This window comes from Ostrinia furnacalis, unplaced genomic scaffold, assembly GCF_004193835.3.
Source record: "Ostrinia furnacalis isolate ACB-3 unplaced genomic scaffold, ASM419383v2 OfSCF1198, whole genome shotgun sequence".
Lineage (NCBI taxonomy): Eukaryota > Metazoa > Arthropoda > Insecta > Lepidoptera > Crambidae > Ostrinia > Ostrinia furnacalis.
In genome coordinates this window covers 700,514-728,324 of record NW_021131437.1, presented here as the reverse complement: position 1 = coordinate 728,324, position 27,811 = coordinate 700,514, and the positions used below count along the sequence as shown (strand labels likewise).

The 27,811-nt window shown below is 41.5% G+C and overlaps 1 protein-coding gene across 6 annotated transcripts; it reads left to right on the top strand.

Moving 5' to 3' along the window:
* On the top strand, nucleotides 1-27,811 carry Not1 (CCR4-NOT transcription complex subunit 1). Of its 6 annotated transcripts, none has more exons than XR_003655808.1 (16): nucleotides 318-685; nucleotides 5,586-5,807; nucleotides 6,243-6,426; nucleotides 6,506-9,044; nucleotides 9,157-10,573; nucleotides 10,966-11,529; nucleotides 12,156-12,410; nucleotides 13,170-13,475; nucleotides 13,929-14,306; nucleotides 14,979-15,125; nucleotides 15,726-15,878; nucleotides 16,671-17,099; nucleotides 19,642-19,826; nucleotides 21,146-21,409; nucleotides 25,415-25,557; nucleotides 26,288-27,811. XR_003655808.1 is itself a non-coding variant. In XM_028303129.1 (15 exons), exons 4-15 carry the CDS (start codon nucleotides 6,718-6,720, stop codon nucleotides 26,523-26,525), a joined length of 6,663 nt encoding a protein of 2,220 aa, XP_028158930.1. In that variant the 5' UTR covers nucleotides 1-22; nucleotides 5,586-5,807; nucleotides 6,243-6,426; nucleotides 6,506-6,717; the 3' UTR covers nucleotides 26,526-27,811. The 6 variants fall into 6 exon arrangements, 4 of the variants coding, with proteins under 4 accessions (XP_028158930.1, XP_028158929.1, XP_028158927.1 ...); XR_003655809.1 differs by having other exon boundaries at nucleotides 584-685; nucleotides 15,726-15,860; XM_028303129.1 differs by lacking the exons at nucleotides 318-685; nucleotides 25,415-25,557 and adding an exon at nucleotides 1-22.

The following is a 27,811-nucleotide window of genomic DNA, read 5'->3' as shown; positions in this document are numbered from 1 at the left end:
GCAATGGAGTAGGAAATTGCAGGTGAGCTTGATTTTAATTCCATAAAATTAATAATTGTCTTGTTTACAAGTTGTTAACGTTCAAATTGTGCTCAAATTATAAAGTTAAACCAAATTTAAATTAAATAAAACGGGTAGGCAGGTTGTACATAGTTTTACAGTGTATAATTTTCCAAGGTCATCACTTCTTTTCATTTACTTAATTTAAAACTAGACAATTAATTAAATAAATAAATAAAACTATTTCACATGCATGCAACTCAGAAATTTTTGTTATCATGTTGTTGAAGTGAGTATTGTCCATTTTGCTCTGTGGTATTGTAATGGCGAGAGAGGTGAGGAGGTGAGGAACGGACGAGCGAGTGCCTTCGTCATCGTGTGCAAAAATTACAAATTGCAGTGTGGGGTGCTAAAATTATGTTAATTTTAATGAAGTGAACAATAGTATTGGTGATGTTGGCCTTAGGCTTATCTTTATTTCGTAAAAAAACTGTAAAAGAACACACGTTTACTGTAGTAATCCGTCAAAAATCGAGAAAGCTTCAAACGTGTTTGAAGCTTTCGTTTTCGGATTAATGGAACTATGAACCTGGACTCTTTAACGTTTAGCTTATCGCAAATCAATTATCTCGTAGTAAATTTAAGTAAGAAAAACTTCAAGCAGACTAGTCAAGAGTTATCACAGGTGAGAAAAATGCTAATTTACAACTTGTCTTTGTTTTCTATGTCGCCATATTGTAGACGATGGCAAGCAACATGAGCATTTGGTAATAGTGCTGAGTGGTTGTTCATTGTTTTATTGTGCTGAATGCTGTTCGATATTGCGTAGCATTGTGTCTCTTGTAAAATCGTGTAACCGTTTTGTGAAGTACTGTTAAAATGTGGTCGCACAACGACCATGCGTTGTAAGGAGCCTTCTACGTAGTAGCCACCCTTTGTATACTTTTTTACCATTGCTGTTTTATTATTTGGTAGATTCAGCTTCAAAGTCACGTTTCAGACACAATCAGTTCGTTGCAGTCTATTCTGTCGTCGTATTTATGTAGCATTCGTGTAATCATTATCAGATATTTTATGGTTACTAAGTGGTTTCCCTGAAAACACAGCCTATGTACTTTGTGTGTTGGTGATTAATCTAATGAATCATCTGTATTTGGATTATTGGCAATTTATTATCCAAATCGTTCTAATTGTAAATCCACCAGGGGCAAACCAACTGTTACTACAACAATTTAGATTACCCCCCACAAGTTTATGCAACATTTAATTGAGTAAACATGTGCAATACCTACTATGTGAGATATGGATTTATGTAATGCTTTGAGGCTGATTCTAGATAGTATTCATATTGTGTAACACTACATCTTGATAAAAATAGAGTTGCCAAGGTATAATCACATAAAACAACATTGAAGCATCTACCTGCTTAAAATTTCATGCACATAATCATGTTCCTCTTGATTGAACCATACTTATGTTGATATGATGTTATCACTAAATTGTTATTTTGAAATTTCTCGGTGATACATCGATTTTTACTGGCGTATTTACAAACAATGCTTGCTTAAATGAAGCAGCCTAACGAACGTACAGCATTGAATAGAGCTATGTGATTGGATTGTGGGTCACCGTGTGCGTTCACATGCACTATGTGACGTCATATATTTGTGAATATGAGCATTAGCCTATGATCATTTTCAATATAAAAATATAACCAGTAATAGCTTAAAAATTACTGTAGCCTGCTTAGAGTTTTGCTGTTTCAGTTCAGTATGAGTTAGTTTCAGTATGTATGTCATATTTCTTTTTAGCAATATAATATGTATATGTTTGTATACATGATATTGTATTATTTTGCTCTTGCACAGCTTTTGGAAATAGGTATTCCTTTCTTCTTTAATTTATGACCCTATACAGGATATGGGTTCACACAGCAATCTTTTAGCCTTTACAATGTATTGTTCAAACTTAATCATGAACATAATAATATTTTTGTTTTTATCAAATTGTATAGCTATGAACAATTAAAAGCAGATTATTGATTAATTATCATATCTTGATAACATGCATTTGTAGGTATCAGTAAAATTGTACCTTACAATTTAATTACCTTACAATAGTCATTTACATTAAATAGCATTGACAGAAACTTGTAACATTAAATACAGTTTTGTGCAATTTAATGATATTTTAATGGAAACTATAATTAGAAAGGCACAAAGATATTACTGGATTTTATACTACATTCAATAAGCTCATTTCAAGAGTTATTAGAAATATTACTTTGCCAACATGATAATGTAAGCCATTCTGTGTTATTTATATTATTTTGTGAGGCACAACAAGTTGTATGTTTTCTGTTTTCCATAATTTCATTGACATCCTCAGTTAATGTCCAGAATTATGAATTATACTAGCGACCTGCCCTGGTTTCACCTGTGCTTGTAATATTCTCTTGTGCAACAATAAATAATCATTATTTATTGTTGAAAACTGCATTAAGATCGAAACATACAATCAGCAGGGGCGACTTTGTTTTTAAAGAGGTGTTCTTAATGTGGCCAGATTCTACTGTCTTGTTCCCCATCCAGTCACACTGTAATTTGTAACAATATGACTGGTTGAAAAGAATAACAATTAAGTTACTTAATCCTTAGGGCTATATTTCACCAAAACACCATGGCGGCGCAACCAGTCGTAGAGAGTTACTCACCCTGGTGTCCGCAAAGCTGTATACATTTTGTTGGTAGCGGCGACTGGTTGCGCCGCCATGGTGTCCCGGTGAAATATAGCCCTTAGTATAGGACCTTTATCTATCTTCCCAACCAGATGCACTGTTGCTCATTAGGACTTCTTTCTTTATTATTTTCCAACGCTTCACGGAAATTATTCACATTTTTGACCTATGCATGACTGGATGGAAACAAACATCTACTTTCTGGTGAACTAGTGATGTTCAATGTATCATTGTATGCATGGCTTAGCTTTTGTAGATTTTCAATCACATAATACACAGTTCTTAATAGGGTGTATGCATAGTTGTGTATTTATTTGAAAGCGTGTTTTTATAATTATGGCATACATGGTACTTGTATGTCACAAGTATCCGAATGAGTATAATGCCAGATGAATGTTTAAGTTGATGATTTCCTTATAATTTATAAATAGATAAATATGCATATACCCTATTATTTATTTACATTACATCTTAAGCTTAGTTTTTGGCATTTATTTCATGCTGAGCGAAATCTATTATCACTTTAGACAAACATATTTAATTATTGCTTATGTATATTGTTATAATACACAAATATTTTATTAGCATGTAGTATGCATTGTGTGGAAATTAAACAAATGGTAATGCAACAATCAAGTATATCATGCAATAATTATCAACTTCATAATCTACTGTAATGAACAATGGAACAGATAACTTCACAAAAGTATAAAGCTAGAATCACTGCGTTTAAACGTTTTTAGAGGGTGTACACATATCATTTGCTATCAACCCCATTATCCCCTCAAAATATAAAAATAGCAATTTGTGAACATCATTACCTTAGATGGGGCAGAGGGCGTCCACAACTGTTTTCCATCGCGTTCGGTTCGCCAAGTTTGCTTGGAGCGACCACGTTTGCGTTTTCCTTGGGGGTTCCAATCTAGAGCCTGCTTGGGGATATGATCGGGATCCCTTCGGAGAGTGTCACCGATCCAGTTCCACTTGCGGCTCTTGATCTATCTATCTTGTATAACTCGTCGTTGGAGATTTTCTCGGGCCAGTATATGCCGAGAATTCGGCGAAGGAAGCATTGTCGAAGACAGCAAGTCTTCGTCAGCCGCTGCCTCTGCCGCTGGTGCGAGATAACCTTGGTGACCTTCCACATGTCACACCCATAGAGCAGAACGGATTTAACTTTGGACCCAAATATTATTATCTTGATGTCCTCGGAGATGAGGCCGTCGTGAGTGACCGTACAAGAATATTTCCTGTAGATGGCTTTCAGTAGGTCGACGACAGTCGAGACACCAATGTCAGAGAGTCGCGACCTTTTTGCTGGCCCATTTCAGATGATCTGATCGGTGCACGAGAGGTTCGGGTGGAAGCCAGCCTGTTCTTTACGCAAAAGAGGTTCAACGGCCCCCGATAACCTATCCAAGATAATCTTGCAGGAAACCTTTGACGTTATCGAGAGCAAAGTGATACCTCTCCAATTGCTACACTAACTTAGGTCCCCTTTCGGCACAGTAATTAAAAGCCCCTTATTCTAGTCGTCTGGGAGTTCCTCTTCCATCCAGATGTCGAAAACAGAGACGAAAGATGAGACGTGTCAGGACGTCGACGGCGGAGTTTACATCATTAACATGATTAACATTCTAATTAAGTCATGAACTTTGCTCATTTGTGATGCTTAATTCTTATCATTGGCTACTTTTTTAATGAATTCCGGCAGCTGTTGACCTTTGTATACATGTATCAGCTTCACCTATGATACATTTTAATGTGACCAGGAACAAATTATGTATGGGCTGTCATGAATTTAGATCAACCGTAACTACTAGAGAAGCTAGGGCAAAGCTTAATTAGAAAAACAATCTTCAATTCTATTCACAACTAAGTGTGTAATTGTGTAGAATATTAAAAGAAACCATAAAAGCTGGAAAATCTAGAAACTCTTCCTGCATAAGAAATTGAGTCATTTGCCTTAGACTCATTTCGCGTTGCTGTTAACTTTCTTGATACCATGGATACAAGAAAACCAACACAATTAAGAATTCATCGTGAGGGACACTTGCAACGTGGAACATTCGTCCGATAAAGAGCTGCATGCATGCGCAAATTAATAGATTTAATGACATGTCAACCCGATCCAATTACATTGATTTTTCCATTGATTTTTCGAATACCTAGGTCATACCTGTTATTTATTCAGCGCGTAATACCTTTCGCCTATGTCCGACAAACTGCCAATTTTGTTGATAAGCAATGATTGAATCTACTGATGCAGAGATATCTTCAATTTAAAAGAGGATTAAGAAAAATCTCATATTGCCATCTTTATTTATCGTCAAAATTCTGCCAAATTCCGTAGGGGCCGCATTAAGAAATGACGATAGGATGATTGTAGGGGGGGGGGGTCTAAAATCTGAAAAAATCGATGACGTAATTTATGGACGGCCCCATACAAAGAACACCTGATAACGTTAAAGTTACAGTTAGGTGGTGCAACTCAGCTTTAGTATGCAATTAAGTAGGTAGTTAACTAATGAAACTTACATCATAGAAAAAACAAATTTTACACACAACATATTTACAAATCTACTAGGCTTGTAAGATGTTATTTACACTGGCAACATTCTAGATTAAGATCGCTGTCATTTCGCAAAAGCCGAACGTTTTAATTCCAAGCAAATGCGTAATAATGTGACGTAGCAATTCACTATTTAACAATCTGCATTCGGCAACAGCGAGTTGACACGATTAAATTGCAGCATTGCGAATTGTTTTTTAATGCTAATAGTAATTAGTGTATCAATCAGTAAGTGTACGTGAACTCAGTCGTTCTAACGCTGTTGGTTTTCCACAGCTGGTCAGTCTTTATGGGCTGGAAGCAGAGAATCAGCTCTTGAGGTGTTTGTTGACGGAAGCGGCGAAGGCATCTTGGGACACCGAGCGCACCGGATCTGGCTCCAACACCAGCGTCCACGCATCTCTGCTCACGCAGCACCTGACTGCGCTCCTCAACCATCCGGCCAAGTCCACGGTCGTCTGCCGAGCTGTCGATAACCCCACTCGTTCACTCCAAAAGGTAAGTAACATTATACTCATAAACCAACTTACTTTACGTTGCCCATTACACTATTTGCACCTGTATTTGTCTGTTTGTCCTTCCTGTACACATGTTTTGTTTGTCAAACCATACCATTCTACCATTTTACAAATATTTCGGTTTTGTTGTTCGAATAAGTTTGCTATTGATTCATTATTTTCGACTGAATATTTATTCATAAGACCTAAGATGTTTTGGTGACAATATTTTATTAACTGCAGCTGGCTAGGAGGCCATAAACACATGGACATACAGACATCATACAGATGTAGGTACTTTAGGCTATTGTTTTATTTTTAAATAATCCAAATAAATGGGCGATCCTAGAGTTAGAATACTTGGGCTTACTGTATAGAGGTAGATTGGGTAACTTATTAGTACATGTTTTATGCTTCATTGCATTATTCCTTTCAGATATTAAAACCTTCAAATACATTACTCAATCGACTTTCAAGACTATTAAAGTTTACCACCGCCGAGGATGTTGCCTTTTCTCTGGTTTTGAAAAGGAATTCTGCTAAACCTGAGATAGTAGCATTAACTAAGCAACATTTGAAAAAGAGATTTTTGGACCTCGTACAGTGTTACCTAGACGCAGGTAAGAAATGTGATATTTTCGTTTGTAAGTTATTTATTGTTTGTGTATAACGATAGCGATCGATTGTTTTGCATTGCAGAACGTGGGCATCAGGCTGAGCGTGCAGGCCTTCAGGAATGCAGCCCTGAAGTGTTGCAAACTCTCCTCACTAGTTTATCGCAAGAGAGACTAGCCACAGTGACAAAAGACTTATTTCTCAAACGTTTACGAGTTGATTTCCCTCGTGAAGTAGTGCCTATCGTGTTAGCGCCGTTGCTTTACCCGGACGACACGCAGACGCCGCTCGAAGAGATGACGACCGCCGACGACATGGCCGCGGCCATGATGGAAACCTCCTTGGCGGAGATCATCCGAGACATCGGACACCCCTTCACCGCCTCGGTGGAGGAATGCAAAGCCAACATGCTGAACTTCGGTGCGCGGGAGCCCACCGCTATCGACGTGGCCAGAATCATCTCCATGATGATCAGGTACCACGCGACCGTCCCCGAAGGACCGCTCGTGCAAACGCCGGGCAACTTCTGGATGAGTCACGAAACCAAGAAAGACCCCATCACACACGGACACGGCGAATCGTGGAACGCCGAAGTGTTTGTCCAGACACTCAAAGAACTCGCATCAAACTTGAACTGGAAAGAAGTCATACTACAGCTCGACCATCCCGAGTTCATGGTCCCCGACAGACAAGGCCTCAGCCTGCTGTTCACGATTTTGCGACTCGGCCTTCAAAGTGCGGGTTATCCGGCTAACATATTCCCTGTGGATTATCTTTGCCGTCGATGGACGAACTTAGAAGGACAGATGAGTTTGATCAACATGGTACTCAAACATCCAGACGTATTCAGTTTCGCTGACCATCCCTTCCATCCGGTCTCGATTGATCTTCTAAAGTCCCCACCTGAAACTGACAACAAAGAAATAGCCACCTGGCGGTGCCTTTATTTAGTCGAGCTTCTGGTGTACGCCGCGGAGCGTGGGTATTACTTACAAGTGCACGAATTATTCAAGTTCCCAATGCAGCATTGTCCTGACGTCTTGCTCCTAGCTCTATTACAAATCAGTCCACCTGTTACAGTATTCAGGCAAGAGTTACTGACAACGCTGATACCAATATTCTTAGGAAATCACCCAAACTCCGGTATTATACTACACCACGCCTGGCATACACAGAATCCGAACATAAAGCCTATCATCATGCACGCCATGGCCGACTGGTACATACGTGGTGAGAGCGACCAGTCCAAACTGTCGAGGATACTCGACGTTGCCCAAGATCTCAAAGCACTATCGTTACTGCTGAATGTTCAGTCGTTCCCCTTTGTTATCGACTTGGCGTGCTTAGCCTCCCGTAGAGAGTACCTAAAGCTCGACAAATGGCTAACGGACAAGATCAGAGACCACGGCGAAACATTTGTGACTGCAATGGTGAAGTTCTTGCAGAGGCGATGTCCGCAGGTGCTCGGTAAAGGGCCCGAAGAACAGCTACCGAAGGCTGCGCAGCTGCCACCCGAGACGGTCACCACGATGCTGGCCTGCCTGCAACTCTGCGTGCCCAACGTAACGGCGGAACTACAAGAAGCCATTTACAGCGTCATAGCCAACTGCCAGACGCTCATCCTGAGCAAGACAAGACAAAACATCGCGGGTATAGCGCGGACACGGAACGCAGAGTACCCTCGAGTGATGCCCGGCGGCGGCATGGAAACGCCCTTCAATCCCGCGGCTGGTTTGAGCGGGCAGCTGTTCACTCCGCATGTTGATTCGATTGCCAGTTTAACACCTGGTGTAGCTAATTTGAGCTTGGGAGGACCAGGGAACACCGCTTTCGCGATGCCCGGAACTCTAGGGCCATTGGTGACGACCCCTGGCTCGCCTTCCCGATTGATGGGAGCCGGCCCCAACAGCCCCTTCGCTATGATGCCCTTACAACACAACACGAACGTTGCGAACATGGGGGCACTCGCTCGCATGGCGCCCGCGCCTGCGATGGACAAACCCAGGATTCCAGACCCTATACACTTCCCTGAAATGATGCACAACGTCTCGAAGGAGATCGAGGACGAAGCCAATGGATATTTCCAGCGGATCTACAACCATCCCCCGCATCCGACTCTGTCGATAGACGAAGTGCTCGACATGTTGAAGAAGTTCCAAGACTCGCCGAACAAGCGCGAGCGAGAAGTCTACTCGTGCATGCTACGCAATCTGTTCGAAGAATACAAATTCTTTCCGCAGTATCCGGACAAGGAATTGCATATAACCGCTCAGCTATTTGGCGGTATCATTGAGAAGGGTCTCGTTCCCAGCTACGTCTCGCTAGGTTTGGCTTTACGATTCGTACTTGACGCGTTGAGAAAGCCAGAGGGCTCTAAAATGTACTACTTCGGTATAGCGGCACTGGACCGCTTCAAGTCGCGGTTGAAAGACTACCACAAGTACTGCGAACATGTCCGTGCTATACCTCATTTTAGTGAATTCCCTCCACACCTAATTGAGTACATCGAATATGGACTACAGAGTCAAGAGCCACCCACGAAACCACAAGGACCCGTTCTACCCACAAGTTTGGCTGCTGTGCTGAACCAAACCAACGTAGTAACCGTCTCGGCGCCCTACAGGTAAATATGTGTGACTCTTTTGTATTAAGTCAGGTCATGTTATACTAGCTGGTCACGTTCAATACTTGTTAAACTGTTATGTCACAAATGCTAATACCTGTATTTGTTTTAGGGCCGTGGTCTGCGCACCGTCGTCGATCTCGGTAATCGCAAAGGTTACCAACTGCACTGCAGGCGGACTGGGCAGCCGACCTTCGATTGCTAACGCCACCAACATAGACACTCTTCTAACGGCCACAGACCGAGAAGAAAAGATCAATGCTCCACCTGAAGCTATCCAGGACAAATCAGCATTCATTTTCAATAACCTCAGCCAGTTGAATCTACAGACGAAATGTGAAGAACTCAAGGAAATAATTACCGAAGAATACTTCCCATGGCTCTCGCAGTATCTTGTCATGAAGAGAGCGTCCATCGAACTCAACTTCCACGCACTGTATTCCAATTTCCTTGACGTTCTTAAAATCCGCGACATAAACAGAATGGTCACTAAAGAGACTTACCGGAACATAAAAGTATTATTACGCTCCGATAAGGGCATTGCCAACTTTTCTGATCGATCGCTGTTGAAGAACCTGGGCCACTGGCTTGGCATGCTGACGCTGGCCCGCAACCAGCCCATCCTGCACGTCGACATCGACCTGAAGGCGCTGCTACTGGAGGCCTACCACAAGGGCCAGCAGGAACTGCTGTACGTCGTGCCCTTCGTCGCCAAGGTGCTCGAGTCCTGCGCCAAGAGCGTAGTCTTCAAGCCACCCAACCCCTGGACTATGGCACTGATGAACGTATTGGCTGAATTACACCAAGAGCCAGATTTAAAGCTGAACCTGAAGTTTGAAATTGAAGTGTTGTGTAAAAACCTAAGTTTAGACATTGCCGACCTCAAGCCGACCCTTTATTTGAAAGATCCGGAGAAACTGAGAACGATCGAGTTCCAGCTGTCGCAACCGAAGCCAAACAAGGATGCGTCGAGCTCGATGCAAGTGAGCCAGCCTATAGTGCCGGCGCCGCAGATGTTAATCCCGCACCCGGGCCCGCCGCCGCTGCTCCCAACCGAAGACATGGCCGCCGCGGCGCCCACGCCGACCGGGCTCGTCGGCACCGACCCGACCCTGATGGGAGTTTTGGGGTTGCCCGAACCCAGATTCAACTACCTCGACGTAAACGTTTCATCGACATCAGCTTTTGGGCAGAAGATTTGTTTCAACCCGCACATCATTCTGTTCCAAAACTACCCGCATCTGAAGCAGTTCGTGAAGCCTGCTATTGAGCGATCCATCCAGGAGTGGATTCATCCGGTCGTGGATAGGTCTATCAAGTATGCTCTTACGACTTGCGAGCAGATCATTCGTAAGGACTTCGCGCTTGACCCCGACGAGGTCCGGATGCGCACGTGTGCACACCACATGATGAGGAATCTGACAGCCGGTATGGCAATGATTACGTGCCGGGAGCAGATTATTAGCACCATCAGCACCAACCTCAAGGCCGCGTTCTTGACGGCCTTGATGCCTGCCACCCCACAGCAGGTAAGCACATCTCTTTTTCTGTGACTTTTATTATTTTATTATAACAAGCTTTTATTTACTTTCACATGTCTGGTGTAGGCAAATCTTGCAACTTAAAATTGACCCATTTCCCGGTTTCCAATTGAGCTGAAATTTTGCATGGATACGTAAGTCGGATGACAATGCAATATTATGATGACATGGAGCTGATCTGATGATGGAGCTGGATGGTAGCCATAGGAGCTCTGCAATAAAATGACACGTGCCTTTTGAGTTTGAACTCGTTTTATTCTTTTTAGCGCATTAAAAGCTTGTTTGGAAAAATATATTTTTTCCATTATTAAAATTTATTTGAATGAAATCTATCGTAGTCTCTACTATTATATGTCATTAATCGAAATTACTATCAACAGGAGATCGTTGAAAGCGCCGCTGCAGTTCTAGCGACTGAGAACATGGAGCTCGCGTGCGCTTTCATCCAGAAGACTGCAGTTGAAAAGGCGCTGCCGGAGCTCGACAAACGACTGCTGAACGACTATGAGATGAGGAAGATTGCCCGCCAGGAGGGACGGCGGTACTACGACCCGATCGTCTTGGCGTACCAGACCGAAAGGATCCCGGAGAGAGTGCGACTCCGCGTTAGCGGGCCCAGTGACCTGCAGATAGCGGTCTACGAGGAATTCGCGTGCAATATCCCGGGGTTCATGCCTGTGAGGGACGCTGGCATGTTCATCCCGAAGCCCTCGGCCCAGGACCAGCTGCCCCAACTGGCCTTCAGCCAGACAATGAACCCGACGCAAGTTTACGGCGCCGATGAGATGAGCGCGCTGATTTCGGCCGCGGAGGTGTTCCTGGCCAACTCTATGGCGATGGCGTCGATGGCCGCGCAGACGGCGAATATGCACTCGCTTCTGGAATGCCTGTTCATGGCGAGGCGGAACCGCGATATTGTGTCTGGATGTGCTCTACTGCAAAAGGTAAGGCTCGTTTAGTTGTTGCTACATTGACTTCGTCTTCGTTTCAGCCAAATGACGTCCACTGCTGGACAAAGGCTTCCCCCAAGGTTTTCCACAATGAACGGTCCTGCGCTGCCCGCATCCAGGCTCTTCCCGCGACCTTTACCAGATCGTCGGTCCACCTAGTAGGAGGCCTGCCCACGCTACGTCTTCCAGCCCGTGGTCGCCACTCGAGAACTTTCCTGCCCCAACGGCCATCGTCTCTACGAGCTATGTGCCCCGCCCACTGCCACTTGATTTTAGCAATTCTGCGAGCTATGTCGCAACATTGACTAATATTACGTAATTTTATCACCAGTTATGATGGGTTTTCGTTGCATCTGGACTCTAAACATTATTTGCTTACCCCACTATTCATTGTGTCGATCAAACTATTGTCAATTCTTGACAAATACAGTGGAGATAAACCCTCTGCACTCCTGATTCAACTAATCCATATACCAGTACCAAGACTACTAACCCCCATGCTACTTGAGCTATCCGTGGTTTCGGGGCCTGATAAACCTGTAACAAGGTATTAAGTAGCTCGGCACCGATCTCACACATTATGTATAAATAAATATTATAAACCACCAAACCCTTCACAGGCCGTGGAAGGTCTACTAGACAGCCACATCGTGTCGGTCGCGCAAGGCGGCAGCGCGGAACACGTGGAGATGATGACGCGTTATCGCGACATCCACTTACGAGTGCTGAAGTTGTTAGAAGACGGCCGCGTGTACGGACACGTGTGGACCACCAAACAAATTACGTACTGCCTCACTGAGTGCCGCGAGGAGCTCAGATACAACATCGAAGCGGTTGACTGTTTAGTCAGGAACCACCTGATCAACCTGCCACAGGTAAGAAGCTATATTTTGATCATTTTCAGGTCAAATTGTTTAGGGATACAGGTAGACCTCATGGTCTACATACAACATGACGTTACATTCATATGTAACGTCATGTTTCGTTATTTTAGCATTTCAAATTTTTTTTAAATTAAAAGACAATGCCGGAAATTGGCGTCTTTTTTTTTCGCGCGGCCATCGACCAAACCTTGGTTTTTGATTACAAAATAGTGTAATAAACCAAACTTACTATGACATGTATACCTCTAAACTCAGTCTGAAATGAGTTACGAGCATCAGAAGTTTGATGATTTTCATACTAGATTTGCTGTTTGCGCGCAAGTTTTGTAAGAAATTGCAACAAAATAATGACATTGTATGTGTAAANTTATCAAAAAATACTCTACACGTATTTTTCACTTTTTCAAACTAATGAAAATTTAAAGAGATAAAGCGCCCCAAAGTTCATAAGAAGAGGCCCGTGACGTCAACGCTTGCTTAAAAATGCCGCAAGTTGTGACGTCGTGCGCAACTTCAACGCACCATAACTATGTAATTATTTGTTAGATTGACAAATAAAAATATACGTGTCCAATATTTTTTGATATTAAACATTACGGACTAAAAAAATTTTTTTAGGCAACTAGCCTATTGAAGGAGTTGCAGTGATGTGAACGACAGCTGCAGAATATCCTATAACTGTAGATACAAGAAGCACCAACATGTAATTTGTACAGTGAACACAAAATCAGGGGATATTTTCTTGTACAGTACGACATCGCGATGGCCCACCTTATGGATAACGGGAACAACTACATGGCAGTCGCGTTCGGGATGCAACTGGTCCAGCTGTACCTGGTCGACGACCGGAACAACGTGTTTGCGAACGAATCCGACCTGTACCACATCACAGAGACGTTGTACAGGATCATGTCTCACTCGCGTCAGGCGCCCCCAGAGGGTCTCGGCGCCCTGATTGAGATGCTCAGGGTCCACCAAGACCCCAGCGCGTTTTTGGGCGAACGATCGCCTATGGGACCCACAGCTCACATTCATTCGGGAATCCTGCAAGTACGGGTGAGTTCATATACACTGTTGTGATTTGGTCAACACTTGTTGACAAGCTCACTATTGCCATAAAATCAGTGTGGTAATTGGACGTGTGATTATTTCACTGTCACTAACCATTTTCAACATTCAGTTGTACTTACTCCATTTGGTCTTAGCGTATGAGCTGCCATGCTCATGTTGGACTGTTTTAGTCGAATTAAGATTTTAAAACGAGTCGTCCTTTCACCCTAAAGATCAGCATTTGCAAGTGATTAGACTGCTACAAACTTGATGCAATCGCATACTCTGATTTAGTATCACTTAAAAGTTACTATCCGAAAACTTATACCTACCGAAACCGTTACTCTGTTTTGAGCAACTAGGGCTCTGACAACACTTACTGAAGCTTCTTGGGGCTCAGTGATTTCAGGTTTCAATTTGATCAAAAGTAAGTAAAAATAAATTCTTTATGTCTCACAGGCGCGCGATTACGACGACCCGCCTGGCCTCCAAGAGAAAACGGAGAATCTGCTTCGCGAGTGGCGTAACGTACTACTCAGCCCTCTCACTGAGATCGAGATTGCACAGAACTTCAACATCTACGTGCACCGTATGAATATGAACGGAATTCTCAAATCAGACGATATGATCACGCGCTTCTTCAGGATCGCTACACAAATGTGCATCGAGAATGTGTACACGATACTGACAGAGGAGCGCACGAATCCGCCGACCAGCCCGGTGAAACGCGACAAGTATTACACAATGTGCGACTCGTTCATGAAACTGGTGACTCTCCTCATCAAGAACACCTCTGAGAGCGGCAATCCTACGCCGAAGCTCAATTTACTGAACAAGGTAAGCTATTCGTCTGGTTCAGACCAGATCACCTCTAGAAACTAATGCTGTAGGCCCAAGATGCGCGCCGTGATAAGCGGTTCATCAACAGCCCTTTACAGTCCACTGCTGGACTATGAGCCTCCTCCACTAAAGTGGAGGGTTTTGCCATAATCTCCACGCTTGGCAGGTGGGTTGGAGATCGCAGTTTAAAAGATTGATATTTTTCAGAGAGCGCTGCTGCCCATTCTCTGTTTGATGTGTAGTCCCTAAGTCGCCTCTTACGACACCCGCGGGAAGAGTAGGGGTTGGTGACAAATGTATTCTACTCTGCCGTCACCACACGGTTTATACGTTACGGATAAGCGGTTATCACGCCGTTTTATCGATTTTGCCCATACATTTTGCCGTCGATAAAAGTTATCACGGCGCGCATCTTAGGCCTACTGAGCAGATCTTCCCTTGTCATAGTCATGCCACCTAGAAGTTTATAGTTTGAGTTACTTAATGGCTTATTTTATTCCTATGCTCTGCGACAACATTTTTAATGCTAATTGGTATTACTTATCAGTTATATTGTAGTCAATTTAAGTGTGCATATTTATATTTGTGACTATAACCAGGTTCTCTTATAAAGTGTAGTGTCATCAAGACACTTGATGCCTTTTCTCATACAAATGTGTTTGGCAACAGATCCTCGGAATCATCGCTGGCTGCTTGTTGCAAGACCACGAAGAACATGGCAACAACTTCCAGCAATTGCCTTACCACAGACTTCTCCTCATCCTGTTCCTTGATATGAATATGGCTGAACCAGTTCTCGAATCTATGAACTACCAGGTAAGGATTATTTTAGTTTATTTTTAATTTACAAATTAGTTCTCTTTGTTAAAAAAAAATGTAGTAAGTTCTTTTTAAAGGTGTTATTAGAACCAGTATTAACTGCCCAACCTGTATAGTTAAAATAAGCTACGTAATAGTTATAATTCCGAAATGAAATCTTCAGCAATCTTTCATGAATGTTGCTTTGTCTCGCCCTCAAGCTTCATGGCACAAATAATTCTAACCATAAAAGTTATAGTAATTTAAGTTGATTTTTGTTTAGCTCTAGTCTTACAATCATGGCCATAATGTAGCAAAATAACCATCAAGATGTTCCAAAACCTTTACGATTACGTACTTTAAGTTATCAATTAGGCTACAGACATCAAGGCAGACACTCTGGGACATTATCATGTTGTACTAAGGCTGGATTCGACCAAACAAGAGTAAATATTATCTCAGAATAAACTTGTCATCTTGAAATATTTCCCATACTGAAACTGTCAATGTGCCAGTTATACCAGGAGTTATTCTCGGATAAAAGTTGGTCGAATCGGGCCTTAGAGCTACATTACCCCAAAAATGTACAGCCTGACTGTCATATGAACATTTGCGCAGGTTCTAACAGCATTTTGCCATACACTGCGCATCATCCGACCGAGTGTCGCGCCCGGCTTCTGCTACGCCTGGCTGGAACTGACGGCCCACCGCGCCTTCATCAACCGGGTTCTGGCCGTGACGCCGCAGCAAAAGGTCTATCACAATATTTGTGTAACTATCTTTGCATATCTACATTTTACTGTAGAATGAACCCTCCCTCTGCTTCGGTCCGCAAGTAGATGTCGTATTGATCTATAGTCCGGTTGGTTTTAAGTACAGGTTTGTAAAACATCTTATCCAAGACAAATTCATTAAAATGATAACTAATTTCTGTGTGAAATAGACTCCTAGAGTGAATTGTTTCACAAACCTCGTAGTTGCCATTCATCATATCCATCTATTTTAATTAGCTCAGCAATCTGAACTTTAGATCAATGGATTAGTTTCACATTTTTTCGATTACAATACCAATGTGACTAAATTAAAGATACCATAGAGATACAAATTTAAATTTGTATTTTCTTGACATCTAATTGTAAAATGTAATCGAAGTATTCGGGGGAGACTGGTCATGGCCTATACGGTCTGGTTCGGAGAGTTACCAGTAAGGGTAAGTATATCATTTTCATACTCAAACAACCACGCCTTCGCGAAGATGGACAGCAATGGTACCCCTTCCAGTAAAGGTCTGTTTAGTTTCATTTTATTGTTGTTAATCTATAGAAACTAATGACCGTAATTGACGTATTAGAAAAGACAGAAATGCAGTCCTTATTAGCTAGCATTTCTTTGATTATAATTAGTGTATTCGATATGACTGATATATCTGTTTCTATATCACAAGAAGTGAAATTAATATCTTTAGTTACCCAAAATTCATTTTTCCTATCATAGTAATGATACATTTAAATTACTAAAATAACCGTTACAGGCCTCCGTATATTAACATCCGTTCGTTTACAGGGCTGGGGCATGTACTCTACGTTGCTCATCGACCTATTCAAATTCCTCGATCCGTTCCTACGGAACACGGAACTGGCGGGTCCCGTCATGATGCTGTACAAGGGAACCCTAAAGGTCCTCCTTGTACTGCTGCACGACTTCCCGGAGTTCCTGTGCGACTACCACTACGGTTTCTGCGACGAGATTCCGCCGAATTGCATTCAAATGAGGAACTTGATTCTGTCCGCGTTCCCAAGGAACATGCGGCTGCCCGATCCTTTCACTCCTAACCTGAAGGTGGACCTTTTGGCGGAGATCACGCTGCCGCCGCGTGCGGTCATCAACTACTCCACCATCATACCTTCGACGCAGTTCAAGAAGGATCTGGACGCGTACCTGAAGGCTCGGGCGCCGGTCACGTTCTTGTCAGAGCTGAGAAGCAATATGCAGGTAAGATCGAGTACTATGTCAAATTATTACAAACAAGCTTTCCGCCCGCGTGGAATTTTGTCTGTCACAGAAAAACTATCGCGCACATCCCTGTTTCAAAAACCGGGATAAAAACTATCCTATGTCCTTTCCCGGGACTCACTATCTCTATACCAAATTTCATCATTTCAATTTAAGCATGAAAGTGAGACAGACAGACAGAGTTACTTTCGCATTTATAATATTAGTATATATTGTCACTTAGTACGCAATAAAGATTTTGAATTTGAACTATGTTAGTTGTACCCTTCAATCTTTTGTAGAGATGCTAATCTTAACCAATGCGAAGCTGAAGAGGTAATTAATTTGCAATCTTTGTTACGCCCAATCTTGTGGGTCGACATCTTGTGTCGGCTTTAACATTGCGCCACAGAATAAGTAATAATACAGGTACAGAAGGATTACTCCGCAAGACGATTTAAATAAATGCGAGTCTTGCTGCGACGCGATACAGTGGAATTCAGCTCGCACAGCACTACGTACCTACAATTTTATTCACCTACAAGTTTTGTCTCTTTCTATCGCGTGCCTCTGAACTCTTCTTACGCTGTTAGGGTTGCTGTCTAGTGAAAAAAATAATTAATCTACTTACATACATACGTGTCATGAGGTACGTACCTCATGACACGTATGTATGTAAGTACGCATTCATTATGGAAAACCTTGGGAGAGGCCTTTGTCCAGCAGTGGACGTCATTTGGCTGAAACGAACGAACGCATTCTGAGCAGTAGTCATGGTAGGTTAGGTTCCTATACTATATCTACTAAGAATTATTGATTACCTACATGGCCAACATACCTTTCAGCATAATATTATTTGGGAAGCGAAAAAAAAAGATAAATCCGGTAGATTTCTTTTCGGATTTAAACACCCGAACGCCGCACAAACAATATTTCTTTCTCTTTATGTCCATTTTTAAATAATACTTCGATCATAGAATTAGGTACTACAACGCACGCCAGCGTCCTGACGGGCGCGCGCGAGACACTCGACTGATAATTATCGGATGTACCGCGCGGAGTGAGCCAGGCCTGATTGCGCTACATTTTTGTGTCGACATCTCAACCCTTATGATGGTGGGTCATATCTTTCGCTAGTGTCTGCTTTAACATCATGCAAAGCAAGGTCATGGCACATTATGTTTTAGAACCAGCAGTGAGGTTAACCTGAATTATAGGAGTGTGAAGTTTAATATCGACTAATCACTTCTGTTGTTTTAGCTCACATCGTCCCTCGCATGACTAACTATCCTATCTCAGTTTTGCCACTTTATCAAAACCACGGGTTTTCAGTTAGGCCATTTCAAATTTAGTTTCTGTTTATACTTTACGGACCTCGTGGGAGGAAAAATGGGTACATACAGATACGTGTGTTAGAGAAAATCGTAGACAATGGAAGCAGGAAAAAATTTGTAGTCCGTTAGGACAGTTATCAAATCGCCAAAAGACTGAGATAGGATAACCCACCACCACCAATGGTTGTTCCAGCCTCACGGCGTACGAACCGAATCTCGGGAGAGCGCGCGGGTAGTTGACTCTGGGCTCTTTTCCCCAGGCGCGGCGCTTTGCTTGACTCCCTACAAATTTATCTGATCCATGTCCATTGTCCAATAATAGTCAATTCTCCCCCTTCTGGGGCTTGACCAGTGTTGCCAACAGCTACCAAAGGCTCGTAGCAGAATTTAACAGAAAGTTGCTAGATTGAGTATTTTTTTCTCCCTAAAAAGTAGCTAGAAGTAGCTAAATTCCGAAGTAAATAAAATACTAAAGAAATAAAACACTGCAGTTAATAAATAAGCTATAAACTTTAACCAACTTAACTTTAATACTGTGACTACTTAATTAACAAATAAAAGAAGACAATATTTTGATAACCTACCGAATATTATAATTATCTAATTATGTACGAGAAGAAGATGTAGAAGGTTCAGCTGCACATGATTTGGATTTTTTTTTCCATAGTTCCCATTTTGTCAAGTAGGTACGAATTTAGGAAAAACGTAATTGTGACAGCACTGGCCGCTTTTCCTGAGCGAATCTTTTATGCATAAAATTGAATTCAGAGTTATTAAACTCATTCTATTCCTCTGTTTATTTTTTATTAAATTCATTTGGGAGAACAATCTTTCTACCTCAGCATTTGAATGCGGAAGTAAAAGACATGCTATAGCGAGTTCACTTATGTCTTCAAATACTTTGTAAAAATATATCATAATCAATAGTTGCTAGAAAAAGTAGCTAAAAAGTTTAGCTACAAATTAAAAAAAAATTGTAGCTGCCTGACATCAAAAAGTTGCTAAATCTAGCTATAAAGTAGCTAAGTTGGCAACACTGGGCTTGACACCACAAATACGGTACTTCGCGTTGGGCTGCTATCGTTGATAAATTTCATCACTTCTTCTCATAACTGTTAAATTTATCAACTGAGATAGGATAGTTGGTCATGCGAGGGACGACATAATACCATGTTTGCTATCGACACCTCACCTCTTATTATTCGCAGGTGTTGAACGAGCCCGGCCGCCGCTACAACAGCCAGCTAATGAACGCTGTGGTGGTGTACGTCGGAACGCAAGCGATCGCGCACATCCGCGCGAAGGGTCAGACGCCCAACATGTCGACCATCGCGCATTCCGCGCACATGGACATATTCCAAAATTTCACGGTCGACTTCGACTATGAGGGAAGGTGAGTTGGCTCTGATGGCTCAGTTCTTTACAGTTAAATGACGTCCACAGCTATAGTCTGGTCCGTGAGCACGTAGAATTTTGTCAATCAAAATCAAAATCAAAAAATATTTATTCAGTTTAGACCACAAGTGGCACTTATGAACGTCAATAGAAAATAATAAAAAAAGAAAAAGGTAGCCCTTATGGGGCACTTTACATGTCTCCTTATCTTTTGGGCCCTACCAGCGCTTCGAGACAAACATATGGCAAGTGCTGAGAAGAAACGCTGGAACAAACTCATTGACCCCTAGCTACCCATCCTTATCGCTCGCACGTAATTATATTGCTGTCGCGACTGTGCGACGGGCGCCCGCAGTGAGTGTGCGAGCGCGAAAGCAATATAATTACGCACGAGCGATAAGGATGGGTAGCTTGGGGGTCATTGGACAAAATTCTACGTGCTCACAGATCAGACTATAGACATAAAGGTTACTAAACCTTTTGTTTGTCACCTGTCATACATTTTCAACGGAGGGAAGTCGAATCTAAACTTCGAACTCCTCTTATTTTCTTCGGATTCATTTCGTTGCGGGTCCAATGACAGTTTAACTTTCCCCCGGGACAAACTTGACCTTCACTGGTAGGGTTTTTATTGGCGGTCAAGCTGTAGATCCTGGCTACACAGGAGTTGCAGTGGCGGGAAGGAGAGGTGGGAATAGTCCCATCCACAGCTAGACGCAGGCCTCTCTAAAGGACTTCCACAACGACTGGTTCTGCGCTGCCCGGATCCAGGTGTTTTCCGCGACTATCACCAGATTCGGTCCACCTAGTAAGAGGCCTAAAGTATAAAAACGTAATGGTAGACGTAATTTAAGCAAATCTCCACTCGGTAGACCGATGACCTAGTGAAGATCGCAGGGAAAGCACCAGACCTTACACACACAGATACTCTTGCTTGCAACGTAATCTGCGTTAGTGTTTTGTTGTTTTAGTGTTGTGTGTTTTGTTTTTCAGCGTATGAGATGTGTATTAAAGTAAAATTATTCGAGGCTTAGTATTTTCCACAATCTAGCTGAAACTCTTAGGCTGGGTTGCACCATCTTACTTTAACTTTGACAAACGTCAAAAATCTGTCAAACTCCATACAAAAAACACGGGTTATCGTCATGACTTACTTGACTTATGGTCCTATGTCCCCTAGATGGGGCAGAGGGCGTCCACAACAGTCCTCCATCGGTTATCGTCATAGTTACGGTCAAAGTCAGGTGGTGCAACTCAGCCTTAGTTTGTTTATAATAAAACCAGTATAACTTACAAAACAAACCTTAATCTCCGCAGATATCTATTCTTGAACGCGATCGCGAACCAGCTGCGCTACCCGAACAGCCACACGCACTATTTCTCCTGCTGCCTCCTGTACTTGTTCGCGGAGGCCAACTCGGAAGCGGTCCAGGAACAGATTACCAGGATGCTGCTTGAAAGGCTCATCGTCAACCGGCCCCACCCCTGGGGACTTCTCATCACATTCATCGAACTCATCAAGAACCCAATCTACAAGTTCTGGACTCATGAGTTCGTACACTGCGCCCCCGAGATCGAAAAGTAAGTTTTTTTTAACATCATATTGTCATTGTACATCATTTGTGTATAAAATTAGTATAATCTGTCTTATTCAGGCTTGCCTTAGTTAGGTCTACGAGTGTCACTAATCTTAGCTAAATACCGTCGATTCTAAATCTGTTTTAGTGTTGTAGATCATGTTTTCCAATGATAGTAGCAAACTATATTCATAGAATTAGATTATGAATCCACAATTCACTATACCTACTACACTGTATATTTTTTACACATTTTAATTTGATAGGCAAGTGTGATTATTACTTGACCTTTTTCACATCCATCACTGAGATCAATCTTCATTTTGTTGATTTGTGAAATTTTCAGTGAAATAAAAGTAATTATGATGGAAGTGTTCCATTTCATAAAATATGGGTATGGATAGAATAAAAGGAAAGGTTTTAAAATTCTGATTGTAGAATATTTATTTTTAGACAGGTTATTATCAGTTATAATTATTTTTAAATATTGCCACGCAATGCATGGCTTGCCTTGTGAAACTATGTAAAAATACGGTGGGGTCAAACAGGGAATTCATTTTCATAAACGGGCACTAACCGTTAACGTAACCTAACCTAACCGTTTCACTATCTCTCTGTATATATCTGAGCAGATATTTGCAAGGTAACATTTAGCTGCTTATGTTAGCATAAATGTTAAATTAGTATAATCACAGCAGCTCAAATGGCTTACTTATAAAGCACCGCACAGCTATACTTCATGCCGAAAAGACAATACAACAATCTTATTAGTTTTGTTTGCACAATTTATCGAAGTAGGATTTCCAATTTTTATTACGAGCGTAATTCTCAATTGCTACATTATAATAATTTGTATATTCAGAAGAATGTCTCTAAATGCTTTTTGATGACTTATTTTTTAAACAGGCAACTCATTACAGATTACATTTACATAAACTAGTATGTTATTGAGTATTACAACCTGGTAGATGAGAGTAATTAGTAATTTGCCAATACGTACATATTTTGTTGTACATAATTAGGTCCCAATCACAAAAGCGTTGTCAGGTGTTCTCGATTCTAATCGCGTGACGAGTGCGTAAGTTGCGATGACATAAATGTAACGATTACAAGCTGCAAACGTATCTGTCAAACGGTTTAAAACTCTCGATACTAGTCAAACGCTCTTATGATTCGGGAACTAAACCTTATCACGAGGGGCAAAAGACAGATTGTGGGTTATACACTAGAGATACTAAAGAACATCTTTTTTTCTTCCATTTATTCTACCTCATCCAGGAAGATGGAGACGCTGTATGTACACGTCCAAATTAATTACCTATCTGTTTCTAATTTCCAAAGGGCCTGCGCGCACGAGCGATTAAACGCATAATTCTTGAGCCCAAGTCATTTTAAGGAAAGCCTATTTTAGAACAACTAATTCTCAACTTATCACAATATTCTGAACAATCGATGTAATTTATTATTACGATAACAAAAGAAACTCTCTTGACAACAGGCCCTTGACTTCAAATTAAATGTCAAGACGAAGCCTTAAAACCATTGTTTGAGTCAGGTTAAATGAACTGCTTTGTGATTTAAAATTTGTAGAAAGGCATGCTTGTACTTTGAAATAGAGTAGCATAAATTGATTCCCAAGTGTGCACTGAAATAATATTTTATAATGTTTTCCTATCAGTGCGCACTATTACACTAATCTAGTTCTAAAATGGAATGATCAGACAAGCTTTTCGAATCGCAGCCGTCTTGCGACGGCTCAGACGCTCGTGTGTACAGGACCCTATCCCTCGCATGTGAGAACTATAGCGAAACTTACCTCGTTATCTCTGAACAGATTAAAGTGTTGTAAAGGGTATAGTTACGTTTGCAAGGTTAGTACGCATCCAACGAATGTCCGTGTAACTAGACGATGGAAGTTCCATGACTACAGAATTATAAATATGACAGCCGGCAACTGACGAAGGCGTAGTCTTTGTCATTATTTGCATAACGACAACATACTTATTTTTAGAGCGAAGCGATTGCCAACAATCAGTGTTTTGTCAAGAGCCGGGCTGCGTGTAAAAATATAATATTAAATTATGCTTACGGACCACAGACTTTAATCTGGCGACTGGTAAGGTCACGAAAAGTGCCTAGTCAGTCAGCATATAAATTGTATGTTAAATGTAACTGACCGAAATTGATCCGAAATATATTAGTTCACATTTAAAACTTATCACCACCTTCATCTGTCAAAAAATATTGCGCATCTTAGCGGTTGATTGCTGCGTCAAATCAGATGTCGACTGCTGTAAACATGACGTCATTTCGTACACAATCCGCGCAGCTTATGAATGGATTGAACACAGCAACTTCTAATGTCAGCTCTTACTTTCAACGTATCGAGAGAGCAAGACCTGAACACTGAACACAGTCGTTGCTATTTATCATACCATTCTTCATAAGCACGGATTGTTGTACGATTATTTGACCCATTTAAACGTTAGGAATAAATGTCGTTCGTAAAGCAACCCTAATTTTGAGCTTATGTCTTCCCTGTCACCCCGAAAATTACTTTTGGTGTCACCTCACATTCTGTAAGCCATTCGGCATGTCTCCGTGTTAATTTGATGTTACCACACTGGTGCTTTACGTTTTCATTTGATAAAAAGCCATAGTAGTACAACGTAAAGTTCAATTTGTGATTTCTAAAGCCAGTGTCTTAGGATTGAGCAAAGCATCAGTGTTTTATGTTGTGAAGATTAGCCAGACTGACACAGAACGAAGTATCAAATTACAAAAAAAGGCGGACAGAGCTGACAAATTGGAAATTAGGGCCTAAAATTGCTTTTATAAAGGTGAGTATAGACCAGACCATTTCTATGTAATGTAAAGTTCGTAAAAATAGTACAATACAGGTAAAATATACGCCGCGACGTTTGGTTCGTGAAGGGGGATACACTAGAACATATCATAGAGCGGCTCGTTGTTCTGTTACAAGTAAATGCTCTAGTCACTAGTCTATACTCACCTCAAGGTGTATCATGATACCGCAACGTTCAACTCAGTCTGGCTAAGATATAACTACCGTTGGAACCGAGCGACCTTGCAAACGCTACCACACCCATCTATGTCTGTCTTTGATTCCTGATTAGGTTTTTATCAATCTGCCTGATGTCTTCTTGTTTTGTTTGTAACTGGTACGAAATGTGATTTCATTCCAAAATTATATAAATTATCTATTCGGGTCTTTTCAAAGCGAGAGTGAATAGGCACTTACAAGGCAGATATATACCATCCTAGACTGCATCTTGATTAACACCAGGTGCAATTGCGGTCAAAAATCAAGGCTGGTTGTCAAGTGTGCCATCGCTGCTATAACAAACTATAAAATAACTCCAGCCTAATGCATTTACACCACTGCTTTACCATTGTTCATTTTGATCAAAAGCGCATATAACATGTATGTTATGCCCATACCAGACAAAAAAGAATTGTATCTATTTCCTTAGAGGCTGTCTGACTGGTCCACAACCAGAAGAAAAGATGAGGTGAAGCAAACCGCTACTTCGTGTAACTGAAATAATTGGGTATTTGACACCATTCGCCAATAATTCTAAACCACAACTTTTTAAAAAAGACACTTGTTTCTGATCTTAAAAACTTAATTAATTTTTAATTACCTGTAAATTACGATTTTTGGTTGAATTATAATTATTGAAAAAAGTAGTTTCATTGAGTTGATAAAATTGTGACGTCACATGCTAGTATTGCCGTACAAAGTCTATGGGAGAGTGTCGTTTTGACAGTTTTAAAAAGTACGTCAATTGATTGGTGGTGTCAAATACCCTATTCAGTGTAATATTACTGATATACCTGCAGTCCTGCATACAATTATAAAGTACTTCTCGCCTGTATTTCAACTGGAATGAGGTCTCATTCGTCCGAAAGCGTCGTCTAGATAGATTGATGATGCCAACAGGAGTCGCCCTCACAGCACGGCAGCTAACGTGTTAACTGTTTTCAGGCTGTTCGCGTCGGTAGCGCGCTCCTGCATCGTTGAGAAGTCCGCGTCGGGAGGGGGAGAAAGAGATATATCCGAGTAGCGTCTTGCCAATTGGGAGCTTCTTCGACAAAAGCACCATGTATTTTATAGCATTGTCGAAAAAGGTCTGTTCGTAACATACTATTCTCTCCCATAGCTTAGCGATCAGGTGGTGGGAACTACGATGTTTCGCGTGTTAGTTGTTTGTCCTCTTTCTTTTAAAGTGCCTTCCACCTTTCATCCTATATCCTACTAATCTATCCATATTTAAGCCGCCTTTAATTTTGGTTTTTTATAGGTATCCTTCTTTATTTTTCACACCTTTTTTGGAACAATACAGTCCATGTCATTTTTGTTCTTTGATATGCGATTTAGAATACTATCTTTGATGTAGTGAATGTGTGCAAATAGTTGGCACATTGCTACAAGTAAAGATTAAAATAGTACATTGCAATCTTATTGCCTATGCTTGTTGGAAAAAAAGTAAATGGAATATCAGAAGTTGTTAATCACATGATCATGCCATTTCGCATTTTGGTTTTTCCATTTTTGCCTCTGCTTCTGCTCTAACAATTTTGGTGCTATGGTTCTTGTGTAAAGTCGAACATATTGCGCCAAAAACTAACTTTTCACTCTTCATGCTTTCAACTTATGCCTAGCGGAAAACTAACTTAAGTATATTTGTATATACTTAAGTTAGACAAGGTTGTCCTTGTCTTGTGAAATTGTAATGTACAATTCTTGTTTCCTTTTTGTTGTACATTTTCACATCGCGTTTCATATTAGCTGCGCGTAAGATGACACGGACTGTATACTTAACTAAAAACCGTTTATTAACAATTTGTTTCCCCGCAGGCTTCCAATACCACGCGCAAATCTGCATTTGCGCCAACGAGCCGGAGTCGGAGCCCGAACCCCAGCCTTCCACGTCGGGGCTGCCCAAGCCTCTGAACTGGAAGAAGCTGTTCGCAAACAAGTCGTAAAGTGGTTCCCTCTAGGCACGGTGCCGCGCGCCGACCGCGCGGACACTTTACCTCTACCTTACAGTGACAAGACTAGTGAAACTTACGACGTAAACCCCTCGCATATGTGACGCCTCCACGCACCAAGATAACGACTTTCCGCTGTGACGTAACGAGGCGTCGCGTGTACGACGACCACAACTGAATAACTTATAGTGATATACGTACTCTTGCGCACCTATATTGATCGTGTTTAATCATATTTATAAATCGATGTAGTCTGTCCGAGTAAGATGGCCGCGTACGGCAGCGACAATGCGATCTGAATTATGTTGAATCACTACGTGTACTTTTTAGCTCTGCAACCTTGCGATTGATGATTGCTCGGTGCCGGTCGCGGGTCAGATAAGCTGCATTTTAATTTGACCCCCGGCCGGTGTCGTTAGTATTTTAACCATATGGTATTACACTAAGTGATAGACGCACAGCGGGGCCATAATGCATTTGCGATGAATGATCGTAAGCCTTGTATAATATCCGTATGCGTTTCGAGACGCGTTCCTTGACGCGGTCGGTCGCTTTGGTGTTGACCAGAGCGATCGACCAAGCCGCCGGCACTCGTACCTGCTGCGCAAACGTTATGTTTATGATTCCTAACTTCCTATTAAGTTTAATAATGAATACGAGGTAATAACAACGTTAAGTTTTTGCGAGTTTGAGGTCCTCCGCTACACAGCGGATGCCCTGATTTGAATGTTGCAAGGAGTCGTGTTTGTGTGCGGCAGGTATTCCGATTCTTAAGGCAGCAGTAACTTGTATTAATCTCTGCCGTTACTAGTTTAAGCATTCTTAATTGAAATTCATTAAGGTAAAATTATATAAATCTTTTCACTTGACAATAATATAACATCTCAGACATTGGTATGCTCAAATTTATTGTAATGGAACTGTCGGATCGGCATTCGAGGTTTGTTCGTAAGATTTTGAAAGACATTGACATGGTGCTTGTGAGTGTAATTTATTAATTGTGAATGGGCTGGGTGCCAGCATACGGCCCCGCGCGTCTCCGTTCGACTGACTACCCGCGGCATCTATAGCGTATGGGGCTAGGTTCAAGTCTACTACTGTAACTAAATGTCTCTAGTGTTTATAAAACTCGTTTACGTGGACTCTGGTAAAGCCACTAGTTGTTAATGTTTAGTAATTTGTAATATTATTAGTAACTATGTTTGGAATAATAATCTAATATTAAGTTTTGAAATGCAATGCATATTGCTGTGTAGTTTTCTAGATGTGATTTTTCGAATGTAATTTAGGAAGGTTTAGTGTTAATCTCTATGCTATAAAAGTTTGTCATTAAGCCATGTAATCCCATTTTCTAAACAATTGTGTTGTAATAAAAATATTTTTCCATCAA